This window comes from Pundamilia nyererei, unplaced genomic scaffold, assembly GCF_000239375.1.
Source record: "Pundamilia nyererei isolate P.nyererei 1_Seehausen unplaced genomic scaffold, PunNye1.0 scaffold00059, whole genome shotgun sequence".
Classification (NCBI taxonomy): Eukaryota; Metazoa; Chordata; class Actinopteri; order Cichliformes; family Cichlidae; genus Pundamilia; species Pundamilia nyererei.
The window spans coordinates 1609904-1626452 of NW_005187460.1; the positions used below are offsets into that span (position 1 = coordinate 1609904).

The 16549-nt window shown below is 40.0% G+C and overlaps 1 protein-coding gene across 1 annotated transcript in view; it reads right to left on the reverse strand.

Moving 5' to 3' along the window:
* pitpnc1a (phosphatidylinositol transfer protein cytoplasmic 1a) overlaps positions 1–11689 on the reverse strand; it is a 51453-nt gene extending 39764 nt beyond the window's left edge. Inside the window, exon 1 of the mRNA XM_005734586.2 lies at positions 11095–11689. Within this exon, the coding sequence (XP_005734643.1) occupies positions 11095–11142 (48 nt within the window). The 5' untranslated portion in view covers positions 11143–11689. The remainder of the gene's footprint in view (positions 1–11094) is intronic.
* Positions 11690–16549: the final 4860 nt, after the last annotated feature.

Here is a 16549-nt window from a genome sequence, read left to right on the forward strand (position 1 = left end):
GTTCTAGGTCTCTTATGCTTTACTACCTTACTTTCCTACAAAGCAACACTTGTACAGAAATGTTGTACAGGAAAAAAAGACAAACATTAAAGACACACAACTAGGGCTGGGCTATATCATACCGTTCACGTTAATAAACCTTCCCAGAAGAGTGGGCTGACATCATATTATACCTATTATACATATTATACCTCATATTATATTATGGATAAAGAATTGGAGGTCACTCAAGTTCACAGACAGACAGACAGACAGACAGACAGACAGACAGACAGACAGACAGACAGACAGATAGATAGATAGATAGATAGATAGATATCGCATGGACACAAACAAACCTATACCAGGAATAACAAAGTCATGGCAGACAGGCATAAATACACACTGAGACCATCTGGTGTGTTGGATGAGGTTTCGCTGCCAGTGCTGAACTTTCCAGGTACACGGTCGCTGTCTCATTTGAAACAGCTGTTCACCAGATTTTCAAGTCTTTTAAAGAACCCCAATAAAATCATTAAATATTAAAATTAAAACACCTTTATGTGAAATAAGTGTTATTGTTACTGTTAATGTTAATGCAGACTCCTGAGCAAGAACTTGTACTTCATGTATGCTGGTCAGTTGGACTCACATCTACACACACAAACACACATACAGACCTTGTCTGCTCACAGAACGCAAACACAAAGCCACTTCATCATCAAAGACATTTCTAATCAGTTGCGAGCTGCTGATGTTCCCATAGTAACCAGGGACACTTGTACCTGTTATTTCGGTATGCACATCATGTAGCTGTGCACACAACCACATATGGTAGATGACTTTAGATATACATTTGCATGTGTGTGCACGTGCATGTGTGCGTTATGGTGATTATATTAAACAACCTGTCTCTAGTCTTCAGGTTTCAGCTAAAGTAGCCCTTTGACATGCTGTGGTTCCGATACGGTATACACAGAGACCCTGTAGTGAAGGTTAATAGTATATGCAGCAAGAGCTGTGAATGAGACATTTTTAACAGTGTCGGGTGATGACCAGGTTAGGGGAGCTGATTGGATTTATGCGTGTGGGATCAAGTAATAATTACGCAGCTCATTGACTGAATCAGTCACATCTCTTGCGCTGACTTTCCAAGGAAAACATTTTTATTGGCGCCACACACATTGATACCCGAAAAGAATTAATTAGCATCGGCAAATTCAGTGGACAAGAGAGAGTAATGAGGTCTGCAGGTCTGAGAGTCCAAACTTAAATCTGAGACTTTTTATTGTGTTCACAAGCTCCAAAGCTGTAATTGTGCTCCTAAAAAAACGAGGGTTTGCATATATTTTGCATATTTCTACAGACACATAAACAATAATAGTTGACAGTAACAACTGAAATAAGTTTGGCTTTATCTACAGGAATGGACAGGATGATGAAAAACAACAGCCATAGTGTCAAGTAGCAATATGAGGAAGAGCGTGGATAAATGGTGATTAAAAGTAATAAAATCTTCTGAACAGTGTACTGTGCTTTTCCGTGCTCTGCAACCTACATATACTGTGTAGTTCTGTTTCTAGTTTAAACTAGGGTCTGGATACAATTATTAGTGTGGAAAAGAAAATCTTCATATATACACAAACAGAACAGCCTAGCATGAAACAAAAATTAGTACTCTTTTTGCAAAGCAATGCTCTGCTGGAATATCTTGGATCTTGGGATTCATCTACATGCTGACAAAATACCCATTACTGTAGAAAGAGTAATCCTTCATCATCACTTCTTTCCCATCCCCAGCCGGACAACTTGCCAGCGCCACATGGTCAAAAACTGTCGGAACAGCTTGAGGAACACGAGAGCCAAGGGCGCGGCGTTCACCTACCTTCACGAACAACCACGGGAGAGGCAATCGTTATCCTGTGAGACACCACCCAGAAAATCACTACACCCATAGGACAAGCTAAAGCATTCCCATTTTGCAAAAACCAGAAGTCAAGCTAGTATCTTAGTGTATTTTTATTTTTATTTTCATCACTGTCCTTCCCAAACTAATATGACCTTCAGGGGAGCACATGGCTTTACTCTACAGCACTGCCTCAGCTGTGAAGTGAGCTCTGCTAAATGTGCTCTAGAAATTTCAAAAAACAAACAATTGAGGAGAAACTGCAGTGCTGGAAAAAAAAACAACTATGTCGCGACTAGGATTGTTACAAAAATTGATTCTCATATACTAATCCATAGTAAAGCTATCAGATTAGATACTCCTTTTCAACAGTAATTACACCAATAGCACCATCTTTGCCTCCTCCAGTTGGCAAACAACTTCGCAAATCAGCTGCTGATGTGGTTGACACAGGGTAATGTTAGCTGCTTAATTATTAGTAATTGCCAGATAGCTACAAACCCAGCCACCGGGAGTCCCACGTGGATCCTGAGCCTGGGAAATCGGGTGGGTTGTGCCACAATATCTAATTTGCAAAAAATCTTTGCAAAGTTATTATTAAATTAAGTTATCATTAAGGCTGCAATTAGGGGCTATGACTAAAACATTTCATAGAAGAACAAGGCAGCAAACATCATCTGTCCTGAAAATCTGTAAAGTTAAGAAAAACAGTGTTAATTTAACAGGATAAAAAAGTTATTTGTCTCTAAAAACGTTTGTTTCTCTCAAAGTCCCAGACTGAAATTGAGAAGTCAGAAACAGCGACGGTCTACGTTAAACACTGAAAATATGGTGCCAAGTCACTGAAGCCCAGCACTGTCTCATACAATCTAAAATATTGTCGCCTCTCTTGTTTTTTGGAAAGACCTAAAAGAATATCACTGAGTGGTGGGTGGGCCTAAGGGGGCCACCAGATCTTAAGTATTTACATAAACAAAAGACTGAATGTGTTTTCCTTTAAAAAAAAATAAAAATAAAAAATGTGGCAAATTCTGACCAATCACAACAGCCCATGAAGAAACCTTCCTTAATTTTTTTTTTACACGCCTTTTCTTGAACTAATTACTCATAACTTGTATTTTTTATTTCTGTAATTTCAACTGCCTTTAGGTGTAATTTAATTTTGAAAACACCAGTGACAGATCGCGTCACATTATCATATTTATCACATATAGAGCCCGATCGCATGTACAATCTGTCCCACAATGGATTATGATAACATTAGAGGACAGCAAGCCCAGCTGATCCCCTCTTTCACCACATCTCTTCTTACACCTGTCCCATAACTCTACTGACGCATTAACAATGTGCCAGTCTAGCTTCTATTCTCGGGAGTCATTGTTTGTTCTTGTTTAGATAGCATGTTGACGGTAAGTGAGGTTAAATGGGACAGGAAGAGCAGAAGTGGGCTGATGGCAGAAAATGGAGGGACAGGTGGTTAAGATTTTCCGGATCTGATAAGATGAATGTAGTTTTTTATGCAAAGGTCTGAGATACTGTCAGCTGAATCCAGTACATTATAACAAATTAAAAAGGATAGAAACTATATCATCAATATAATGTGCAGGAATGTCACCATGTTCATGCAAAGTGAGCAGAGATAATCTAGTCAAACTGAGCTTTTGAGCTTTCTACATCATTAGTGTCATAATTTTTCCAACCAAAAAAAAACATATGAATATATATAAATAAATTGCACAATACGTTTTAAAGTAATAAATCCCCCAAAATGTCTGATGTAGCAAAATTAACCGTTTTTTTGGGGGACACATTTCCACAGTGTCTGTCATGGGCGTGCAGAGGTTCTACTTAAAAATGTCTCGCCACATTCTCTAACCTCACAGGACCTCTGTTTGAAGCTCGGTGTCGCCACGTGTGAGTTTCAAACGCATAGCCGGAGGCAGACGCAATAAGGCAGAACTGTTACAGATGTCAAGTCCCGGGCTGACAAAAGCCGTTGGCAGAGTTACTGGCGTCAAATAAATCAGCCACATATTCACTGATGCTGGATAAGAAAGTCTTCTTCTGGCTGCATCTCGGCAACCAAAGAAAACTGTTGTGCTTTTGATATTTTGTGCAGTTCTCGATGGCAAAGTAAAAAGCATATTCCCTATATTTATGGTCACACTGCAGGTTGGTGTTTCCACCACCAATCACACAACAGTATTGTTTTCTTAACCTATTTTTCCTCCTTGCTAATTCCCCTGTCCCTTACATGCTTTAAATAAAACCTTTTTATTTATCAGGCCTACCTTTGTTGGTTTACTGACCCTTCATATTGTCCTCTATTTTCACCTGTAAAGCATCAGCTCCAGGGTTGCTTAGTGATGCGGCTGAACACCAACTTAATTGATAGCTCACAAGGTGGAAATCGACAGTCTGCGTTATCGACCGTGCTTGTGGAAGTCAGTCTCTCAATATAGCATCATCATCAAGTCATCTGTTCCTTGTGAAAGGATAAGCAGGTTTGGAGGATAGGATGATAATAAGAAAAATGTGGGTATTAAAATAATTAGAAGCTAATATGACTTAGTAGAAACATTTTTCCTTTAGCTTAGGATAAATTGTCAAATGTTCAAAGATCTTTAAAGTGTGTTTTTGCACAGTATATTCTACTTATTGAGTCCTTTTATGACATGTTGCTCTCTGCACGTCACTGTGAGCTGCCTGCGTCTTTGTTTGTGTTTTCGTTTTCTCTTTGCCTGTGTCATATCATCTTATTAATCACTGTGTTCGTCTGTTATTCTTCCCGTCTCACCTCCATCTTTGCGTTGCCCTTTATCGACCATGTGCCTTTAAATGAATAAATATGCACTCAGTGGTCTGAGATTCAGTCAATATTAAAGGTTACTTCAGGCCTACACTAAATCACATGTCTAAATGCTTTCCTTGTGCCATCGCTGGCACAGGCAATGACTCTCTGTCCCCCCCTCAGGACTTATTTTATTTCTCACCTGTCCATTAGTCACCCAAGTTCCCACAACCTCTGGACTCCTGACTGAGAGTGTTACTGCTCTTAATTTAGTCCACTGCTCCAAACTATAAATAGAAAACCGTTGACCCTCCACGTTTAACAGATCATTAATGTTGCTATGTAGCTGCTGTGGTGGGGTCATTTTTTCCTGCCCGCCTTTTCCACTCAGTAACCTTCTCAGTATTTTGCCCTGAAAGCGTGCCTGTGTTACATTCTTGTTAGTTCAACTTGCACCTCTATCCCTGGATATTTCAAAGACCTCGACTATATATTGTGTCTGGTTTATTTTGATAAGATTACCCGAAGAACTCATCTGCATGAAGGCTGTGATTAGAGTCTCAATGGCCAGGCAGGTGCAGGCAGCTGAAAGCACCATTTATGTGTAATAAACATCTTATTATAATACACCAAATCTCTTTCTATCTGTCCACAATCAGGAGCTGAACAACCTAACTTGGCACACAGGTACATCTTAGGCCCCTGAAGGTTCCCATCCATGTCAGATATTCTGAAAACATCATGTTGCCCAGCAACCACCTACCAACAGGATAAAAGAACCAATTTTTAACATGTAGTCGCCTATAAGACCCTAAGAGAGCTGCATATCTTTTTCACCTCATGACAATAAAGTTTAATTTATATCCCAAAACATGAAAATTTAAATATTATTATATGATATGTTATGATGCTATCCCATCGCCTGGCAGGAGATTAACAGGAGATTAAAATGTATATATACTACAGCAGGAACTCTGCACCGAAGAGGACTCGCAAAAATTGTTTAATGTATTTAGAGATTATATGAGTAAATGTATAACTGTACCTTAGGGAAATCTATATTAAGCATTATTATAAACAAGCTCTAAGTCATCATTTATATAGCAATAATCCTCTTTAGTATGCAATTTATAAATACAGATATATGATTATGACTTTGATTATGATCATTACCAGCAATGTTGTACTCGCAATGACAACTGTACATGGTGTAACAGGAACAGATGGACATACATATCAGTATTTATAAATTCTGATGCTTCATAGTGTGACATTATTATAAAGTGCTACTGAAAGTTATTAAATCTTTTTTTACTATATGGGTGTAGAGTTGGTAGAACAATATCATGCATAAGAAACATTTTCACTATACAGTTATACATTAACTCAGTATCTGACTGATGAGTGTAACAGTACACTATTTTCCAAAACAATGGATGGTTAACATGTAAATACATTTTGCTGTATATCAACATGCAGTCAGTCCCATATTTCTATTCACAACAGAGCACACATAGACCAACACCAGGCACCTTCAGGTTTGACTCAGGGTCAGGGAAAGCACAACATTTGAGAATATTGGTTTCAGCCTTGGAAAAATGTGATACAAATGGATTCATTGAGAAAATAATCAGGAGTTGAAACTCTAATGTTTGCCGCCTGCCATCTTTAGTCAATTTCTCCTTTACCTTCGAAAATGCATGACTCTCACAGAAGAGATTCTTCAGTGGAGTATGGAGTCCACCGTGCACCTGTTTATCTTATCAGACAGTTACATGGCAGTAGCTGAATACATTTAGGTATGAAAAAGTGACGACTGTACTCAAATGGTCAGCAGATGGTATGTGGTGGAAGAGGAGATTCACATCATGGATGTGTGGTCAACAAATCTACACCGACTGTTGATATAGACCAAAAGCTCTGAGCAATGTTTCCATCTCCAAGCTGAATCGATGACACAAAGAATTAAGGCAGCTCTGAAGGTAAACGAGGGTCCAAACCAGCACTAGTGAGGTATACCTAATGAAGTGGCCAGTGAGCGCATAATCACAGCACTTTATACATCACTTTTTCTTTTTTTTTTTGCATATACTATTATATATTGTACATATATTTATTAGTTTCAGATTTAGCCATTCGTATATTTTGCCTGTTTATGTTATTGTATTTTGCACAACTCTGTTGCTTGTGAAGCTCGCACACAAGAATTTCACTCGCATGTGCTGTACCATGTGATGCACCTGCACATGTGATGTGACAATAAAAAGTGATTTGATTTGATTTGATCACTTCCAGCGCACACTCTGCTGTACACCATCTCTGCGGGGACTCGTCTTTGGTGCACTAATCAAGTGCATACAAATCTGAATCCTCCAAATACCCAGATCACAAAATACACAAACGCAGTGCAGCAACATTATTATTTAGCCAGAAGACATTTAGGGTATTTAGCCTTAATTTTTCTCCTCACCCAGAAGATTAGCCCTGGCAGCATGGGGGAATTAACTGAAATCCCTATAATGCTAATGTTGCAAGACCTCCAAATAATGCACTACGGAGCAACAAACAAGTAAACCAAAAAAAAAGCAGACTTTGGAAGAAATGCTTTAACGGAGTAGCAGCAATTTGAGCCAAAGTGAAAGAGCACAAATTCAAACATGCCACGAGGATTTTAATGAGACCCCCAGCGGGACCATTAGATGAAATGGTGTGCAGATAAATAAACGGCCATAAAGCAGGTAAAGAGCTGACTGATCACAGCAGCAATCAACTTACAAAGAATCGGCGGTTTTTGGAAGCAAACAACCATAAAAAAGTCAAACAAACTAGAAACTAGAAACAGAGTACATGAGACATTTTTTTCACTCATACAAAAAAAGCACTAGTGAGTTAAAAGATGGACTCATTGACCAGATGGTGCATTAAAAGAATATCTGGAGATAAACATTTGAGTCAAACTGGTGACTTCACCAATTATCCTGCTTATTCAACCCTCTCACAGAGATGCGTCAGGACAAAAGAGAAAACTGACAAGCCACTTGAACTTTATCTGACTGAAAGCTGGGACGGTTATCTGACTGCACAAGAGACTCCTTGATAATCGGAGGGGATGTTCTGTGGAATTTTTAAAGCACGCGGTATTTGAATCGATATGTGCTGCATGTTGAAATTAGGCTGAAGCTTTCGGCCATACTGAGTGTAAAAATCTTCGAAGGTGAAGCAGCTGCACAGAAGAGCCTCCAAGACTGAAAGCCTGGAGGCATTTTGTTCTTTTCACTCTTGCAGTGGCTGATGTATGCGGTGCACACTGATTCAGTATTAAGCATGGGCCCCTTTATACAACACCAAAGGTGAGAAACTACATGTAGAAGTAAGCAAATATGGCTGCTGCTGTTGTTCTTGTATTGGTATCTTAAAATTGTTTATGCTGATTGCATTTGTCCTTTGTGTGATGGTGTAAAATGTGATTCAGAATGGAGCGTCAACCTTTGATTATCATTTTCCTCAAATCTGATGCTCTACACCACTAAAGCTGTTTAACCCGTTTGATCCACAGCAACAAAAACAAATAAAATAACAAACAAGCACTTAGATAATACTTAGACGTACACTTAGATAATTACCAAAAGCAATCAATCTCCTTCTCAACACACACACTCTCTCTTGGCAGACTGTCCGAGTGAACATGTTTCTCTCCATCTGGCGTTCGTGTACCAGGTCACTTTCTGGCTAAGCGGCGAGTCCCTCAGGGAACAAGGGGTGAAACGGGCGTCTCGTTTATCAGAACGCAGAGCTTCCACTCTGAGGACGTAAACAAGATCTTGGGCCTGGGCCTAGATGCGGCGTGGGGCAGCTCCGTATGAAGGTACACAAACAAACACACTTAAACTCCCACAGAGCCTGATCTTGCACTGACAGCTGCAAGACGATGGAGCGATGTTTGGTGTATGCACTCACAAAAGTTATTTATTTGGCTTAATAAACACGAAGCAATACTTTTCAAGTAAAATGCAACTAAAATATGTAAAATCAAAAGTTTATTTATTCAAATAATTAATCGTTAATACTTTATCACCCATATACATAAAGGCCATGTGGACCTTGAAATTTTGACTTGTCCCCAAAATGGTCGAAGAGTTGGGTTAATGTGAAGCACACATGGTAAAATCTAGGTGGAGCTGATTTTTCTGTCTGTGTTGAGACACCAGTACTTTGTGATTGCCTTGTGCACATACACCGAATATCCCTGTAAAGCTTGTCTTAAATATATAAATAAAATTTGAAAGTTAAAGGGAGAAACACTCTTCAACCAAATCGTGAGGGCGTAAAATGTTAGCTTTTATGGCAGTGCTCAAACTTGGTGATGATGAATGGCTGCTATTTGTCCTCTTAATTTCTACAGAGGCAGTAAATGTGTACCTTGCTTTTTTGACATGACTTCATATCCTGTAACTGAAGATTATACTCTCATATTATGACTGTATAAACATTATGTATAACTCTTACAATTGCAAGAGAAACCCAAAACACCATTTGAACTGAAACTCATCTAATCTGACTGTTGATAGCACATTTCAAAATAAGATTCCACAACATGTGTAAGTGGGTTTTCTTCCTTTCAAGATTTAAACACCCAAAGATCTGTGAAGAACCTTAAACAATATGTATGTGGTGGCACAATTATGTTTTCACTGCAGTGGTTCGAGGTGAGACTCTCCAGAAGAAGCCTGTTGATGTCTGTTGGTGATAAAACATTCTTTAGCTCTTCAAGTCCTTGTCATATTCATGTGAAGAGAAACCTGTTGCCCTCACGCTGCAGTGCCATTTGAGGAGACTGTGAATCGTGAGTGATGCGATGCCTCTTGTGAGAAATGCATTCAATATATCAGCACAGCACGGCCCTACATGAACCGTTCCTCATCACGAATCTATGAGAAAAAAAGGCAGTGTACTGACTCTGGGAGGTGAAGATGTGTTTTTATTATACATCCAGTTTCTACAGGAACAGCTAACAGTATGTTAGGCAGTTTGCACCACTCCGGGTGACTCCACTGAAAGACAATGCTTCAAATCTGACTGCTGCTGCACTGAGTACTCGAAGAACAATAACCTTATTGCCTTTCATTTTATGTTTGCATTTTAAAAAAAAAACCAACGACTGTGAATCAGAACTGATTTAAAATGATTGTCCGGGCTGTGTAGAGCTCATATAAAGAGTTGTGTGTGTGTGAAGATGAGTGCATGATTTATGTGTCTTAGGTGTTCAAAAGAATAGATTTCACGTGCTCATTTACCAAGTCACTCTCAGATCGATGGATTAGGCCGGGCCACGTTATTATCATTACAACAAAAGATGTGATAGCCTTTAGTCTGCCACTGAGGACAACTGTGGCTCTTTTATCACCACTGGAGCGATGCAAAGCAGAAGAACCAATCAGCCTCAGGACACGATGTGATAAAGCAGCGCTTTGGCAAGAAACATAAATAGACCTCAGGAGGGGCTGTTAAAGCTGGCTTTCTGATTAAAGGCATGTACAGATGACTCCAATTTCATCCTCACAACAATGGGCTTCGCCTGACTGCAGCGATGAATCAAGTCTTCACAAACAGCAAGGCTGACTAAACTACAATTTAATGTGGCCAACTCTACATTGTGAACCTGTGTGGCAACCCAGGTATTTAGAACTACGCAACACCACATGATTAACTGCACACTGTCAAACTCAATAAAAGTCTTCAGGTGGAACATCTATTGTGCCGTTTCAGGTGTGTATGGATTGAATCATTTGAAGACAATCAGCCCAAACAGCAGGAAAGTAAGGGAACGAGGATTTCACAAAACCACTCTGCTGTGTGATCGATTATAAGCATGAAGACTGGGGGACCTGGTTAGCAAAGGTATCTAACGTGATCACTGTGTGCAATACATCATTTCTGTTTGACCACACATGCAGCAGCTGCACAGGTGTGAACTTGCGCATTAGGGAGATTGCATGCAAACAAAGAAAAAAAAAAGAAGAAGAAGCACATTCTAGTTTCATTATAATATAATACAATCACCCTGCCCGGTGGCTCCAGGAGGGGAAGACACAGAAAGCAATCTGTAGCTACACACCACTCACAGAGCACAAGCAAAACAGAGACATGATTCACTACCAAGATTAATCACACGACTCCCTCTGCTGCTGCTGGACGCAAACAAGCTGAGTGGAAGGAGAGACAAACAGCAGCTCCACCCCGCGGTGGCTGCCCGACTCCAGCTCTTGCTTGTATGAGGCTTTGGTGCAAAATATTGTGAACTTCCCTGAAATACTGCGGCGATCGCTTTTGCAATAGAACAAGTGCAGCAAAGCAAAGCAGGCAAAACTTGCTGATCTGCAACTCTGCGGCTCGCAAAAATCAATAAAACTTCCCCTACCTCCTCCACTGTGAGAGGCATGCAGATGCGGTACTCCTTCATCAACATAGTCCAAGCACAGTGACGATGATGATGATCGAACTTTCCTCTGTGGGGTTCTCTCCCGATGAAAGTATTCTCTGACTGCAGCTGAGGTTCAGAAAAAACACTCAATGCTTTTCTCACTTGTGCATCAAGAAGACCTCCTGGAACGCTCCGCTGTGCCTACGTGAGTCTCCACAGACACGAGGTGTACTAGAGGTCCTTCCAGTACACGAGACGATCCCACTGTGATCAGCAGCTGTCACTTTCCTAAACTACTCCGACGACTAGTTTGTGCGACTGGGTAACAGTGTCAAAAGTCTGAAATTCAAAACAAACTTCAAAACAAGTCGCCCCTTTCAACCACAGCTTCAAGGGGGCTGTGTGTCCACTCGAGTCCCGAAGAAGAACCGAGACTTTGTGGTCTCTTCACGTGTAAATAACGTCCACTGAGCCGCTCTCTACCAGTGTGTCTCCACGCCCTTTGAGTTTTCTCCTTACTGTTCCGTCCAGGGATGCGCGGCCGTGCACAGAAAAGCTGTGTCAAGCACCAGAGAGCCAGCCAACAGGAAATGCAACCGGACCTGACCTTCAGCGTAAAAGCATCGCTGCAAAACAACCGCACAGCGGCCGCTTCACTGCGCAATAATACACACCGCAGTGGAAATCTGTCATAGTTAGGAGCAGCTTGAACCACTTCTCGAGTACGACTCAAACAATGATGGAGATTTGTTTATTATTTTTTCTAATGAGCGGAAGTTCTGCGTGATTTCTGTTTTATTTTTTTACACACTTGTACCCCGCAGAATCTGCGCGTGCTAAGCGCTCGATCTCAAAGATTTCCAATCACAGTAAATACAATGATAGCCTACACGGAAACAGAAAATCGAAGCGCATTAAAAACCATTCAAAGAGACACACACACAGTTCAGATAGGACGTTACAGAAAACCATGTAAACTGCATTGCATAACTACGTTTCATAATTGTGCAGATTACTGATTCTGACCCCCTTTATTTTTAATTTTTTATTATCAGTAAAAATATATTTGGATCAAGTGGTACATGGGAGGTCATGCAAGCCCATATACAGCACCCAGGCCATTCCAGCCTGTTCAGTTTCTCAGCCCGTTGTGGAGCTGACCTTGGTCTGAGTTGGAGCTGACCAAGGTTCTGAAATATAGCCAGGTTACAAATCTTTATTTTTTCCCCACAAAGTCATCAGACTTTGAAATTATGACTTTAAAAACAAATTTAAATTATTTCCACTGTCCTTAAGCGTCTCTCAGCAGGGCATTTTTGACTGAACGGTTTCAGTATTTACTTTGTTGATGGTAATTAATCAATTATTATATTTTTTATTAATTAGTTAGAGGTCATCAGTGACACACAACTTGCTACCAGATTGTGGAAACTTTATATTCTTTCACAAGTCTTTCTCATAAGCCAAACAAGTCCAGGGGCTAACCTGAAACATATTTCCCTAAGACATTAAGAGTAAGACACTTCTCGTTTTCTAATATTGCCACAGCAGTAAGAACTTTAAATGTCAGTGAAGAATTCACATCTGCACTTCTGTACTTCCCCAAGCTGATTTAAATGAAGTCTGGTCTGTGTGATTTGCAGGTTCTTTCCAGGAAGTCAAAGGTCACATTCTTTATTGGAGAAAACCTTTATTTAATTGGTATCTGTCACTCTTATCCTCTACATCCTTGCATACTTAGAAATGTGTGACAAAGCACAAACCATATCAATTCCACCTACAGTAAATTTACCTGATAACATGTGAATTGCAGATCCATTAATCGTGGCTGTTTCATGCAGAGCACACCCACCGTGCTGAACAAACTCAGAGTTTCCTGTACTGTTTTCCGGCCAACGTGTCTGTGGTTTAAGGTCATCATGCTCACAACAGAGCACCTGCATATCCAAGTTACTCATTCTCTAATTTTTATTAACCAAAATAATTTATTTAAAGTTATATTTGACGTTTCAAAATGTAAAAAGAGAAGCAGAGGTCTACATGCAGTACCATTCTTTTCACGATAGATGTCAGTAGAGATCTTCATTTCAGTTGTGATACAATATTTAACTACTACAAATGATAAAACCTACCGGTAACATGTTATAATGTCATTAAAAAGAACTATTCCTGACTCTTGGAGTATTTTGCATATTAAACAGTACATAACAATTATGATTTGGTTGTGGACTTCGGGAGGTCTGTGCTTTTTTGGAAACCGAATTTCCCAGAGGAACCCACCCGAGGGATTAATAAAGTTTTATCTTATCTTTTCTTATCTTATCTGAGCGGATTTTATTTTAAACTGTAGAACAGATCAGATACAGCATGCTGGAAAGAAGTATGCAGATCCTTTAAGTGAAAGTACCAGTGAAAATATTGATTAGTAAAATATTATTTAAGTAAAAGTACATAAGGAAAATCACTGAAACTGTAATTAAAGCATTAAAAGAAATTGTACCCAATGCAGGAGAATGTTCCTAGAGATATTTTCTCCTACTTACGTATTAATATGCATTATGTTTATATTTTCATCCAGATTTTGGATACATATTTTATAAGCTCCTTATATGCTTTGTGTGCAAACAGATTAATAGCAAACGTTGTAATTAAACACATCAAATGAATCTGTTAAGTAAAACTTTCAGCTGATCCCTTTAGGGGTCGCCATAGTGACTCATCAGTATCTTCAGTTATCAGTATCAGTTCTTCCTTGTTTTCTCCTGCCTGCCAGCTCCTCACACAGCATCCCTTCACTCCACTGTCCCTCCTCTGCACATGTTCAAACCATCTCAGTCATGTCTTTCTCATTTTGTATCCAAACTGCTCAGCCTTACCTGCCCCTCAGATGTACTCGTATCCTGGTCATTCCCAACAAAAATCTTAACACCTTCAGCTCTGCTTCCTGTCTCTTTGTCAGAGTGGCTGTCTTCAAACCATCACAGCAGATTTCCCTACAATCTCGTAAACCTTCCCTTTCACTCTTGCTGTCACAAATTACCCCTGACCCTCATCTCTACCCACTCCACCCTGCCAGCACTCTATTCTTCACCTCTTGTGCACTGTCTGTTGCTTTGGATGGTTTGGACTTGTCCACCTTCACTAACTCTGCATCTTACAACTTTATGATTCCACCGGTCTCCCTCTCATTAATACATAGTGTATTCTACGGACTTTTATACCTCCACCTCTCTAGGCTCTTTTTCACCCGCTCCCTACTCTCACTACAGATCAGAATGTCTGCAAACTTCCTCACACACTGCCACAGTTCCTCTCTTGGCGCCCTATCATATGTTTTCTCTGGACTCACAAACAGACATCTATAGTTCTCTCTTTTGACATGAAGCCATATTGCTTTTTGTCACCTCTCTTCCTGTCCAAACTTAGCTTTAGCAGCTCTCTCCCATACCTTCATGGTATGCCTCATCAAACGTATCCCTCTGTAGTTACTACAGCTCTCCACATTACACTTGTGCCTGAAAATTGGCACAAGTACACTTCTTCTCCAATCCTCAGGCGTCCTCTCACTCTGTAGGATTGTGTTAAACAATCTGGTCAAAAAAGCCCACTGCCCTCTCTCTAAGCACAGTACACATTCTCAATTACACTCCACCCCCGTTTGTTATACACACACAGGGAGAGCTCCGAAGTCTCCGTGCTTATTATGAATTTTTAATGCCTAAATGCTTCAAGATAGTCACTGTGGGTTACCTCTAAGAGAATTTGTAAAATTAATTACTTTGGGTGATCTCTTTGAAATTTATTATCATTGTGCAATGGCATAAGTATGTTGTGGAATAGCTTAAATGATATCTGGTAGCTATACTCCCTTTTTGGTAGCGATTTGTGGGAAGAAGAAGACACACCCACAGAAAACGCCAGTAGCCACAGGGAGAACACAAACACTGAATGTACCTCAGCAGAACAAGAAGTTCAGAACTGGAGGATTACTCTACCTCCCTTTAGGACTCATATTAAAAGATGAAATCATTAAACCTAATTATTAGCTTTTTCCCAAGACAGTAAACAAAAAATAACCAAACAGCCTGAATTAAGGATACTTGAAGCTACTTTAAGCTCAATTAAACAGATAGTGCTGAGGCAAACAGGAATCATTAAACACAAAAACTTTGCAACCTCTGTGTGGGTTGCAAAGAAGCAAAACTGAAGTTGTCATGCCTGAACACAAGAGGGTGCAACGCGCTTGCACGTGCTCTTTCGCATGTTGGCGTCAATGAGTGCAAACGCATTGGTACACACTCAGACAGTACCAAAACATGCCAGCATACACAGTGCAGCTCTCACACCCCTCCTGAAAGCACATATAGAGAAAATGAAACCTCGCACATGTGCAGCTGAGGCAACAATTGCTTGGTGAAAAGACAAAATGGTGAACTGAGCTCTTGTTGCCTTTCAGGAATCACCAACAAATGTCAACAAAGGTAAAAGTAGCTACAGAACAACTAAAATCACAATTTAACTGAATGAGATTGCAATATAACAAATTTGCATACATATTTGCAAAGTATTGGTTAGCTTGGTGATGATCGTTTACTTGTTACTGTTGTTACTTGTTACCACACTTCATGGTGTGGAATACAGTGGAATTTTACAAAGGTGCCTGTTTTCACTGGTGCTGGTGAATATGGTCAAAGTGCTTCTAGAAGCAAGTCTCACAACCCAGCCGACATGTTCAAATGTTTCTCGATATTTTTTCACTGTTAATCTGCATGAAAATAAGTATGAAAACTCTTTTTTTCTCTTGATAGTCATACGCCTACAACCATGTAGGCTCTCTGGAATAGTCTGCTAGATTTCAGTTCAGGAGTGTTCGATCGCTCTCTTACAATGTCTCTGATATGATTGTTGTTTTCCTGCATTGATTTAATTTGTAATTAAATAACCTTAATAAAAATATTAAAATTAACTACAGTGAGCCAAAACATCAGGCTTCATTCAATTCTTGTTTTCTGCTTTTGGATCTGTATGATGTCAGCAGGAGCAGACATCTCAAGGACACAGGTGTGACTGTTAGCACAGAGTCCCCACCTACCCGCTGTCACATCCTTGTGTTTGTGAGGGAAAGCCAATCAGAACCAAGTTAGTTTAATTCGATGGTTGTCTTAAAGGGAGGGAGGGTAAAACTGATTATTTTGATTGAACTAAGCTGCGACATAAGACAAGCACAGGCTAAGTAGGCTATGGATTATTTTGAACAGCGACTCAAACAAAGCTATTTTACTAGAGTGCTCAGAATGAGCATAATACTTCTCATTTAACAGCTGGCTGACGATTCATACAGTATTAAAGTTGCAAAGTCTTCAACAGATCCCTGGAGCTGTGTGAAGTTCCCTCCTGCTTCAAACGCTCCACCATCATCCCTGTTCCCAAGAAACCCACCATCACAGGACTG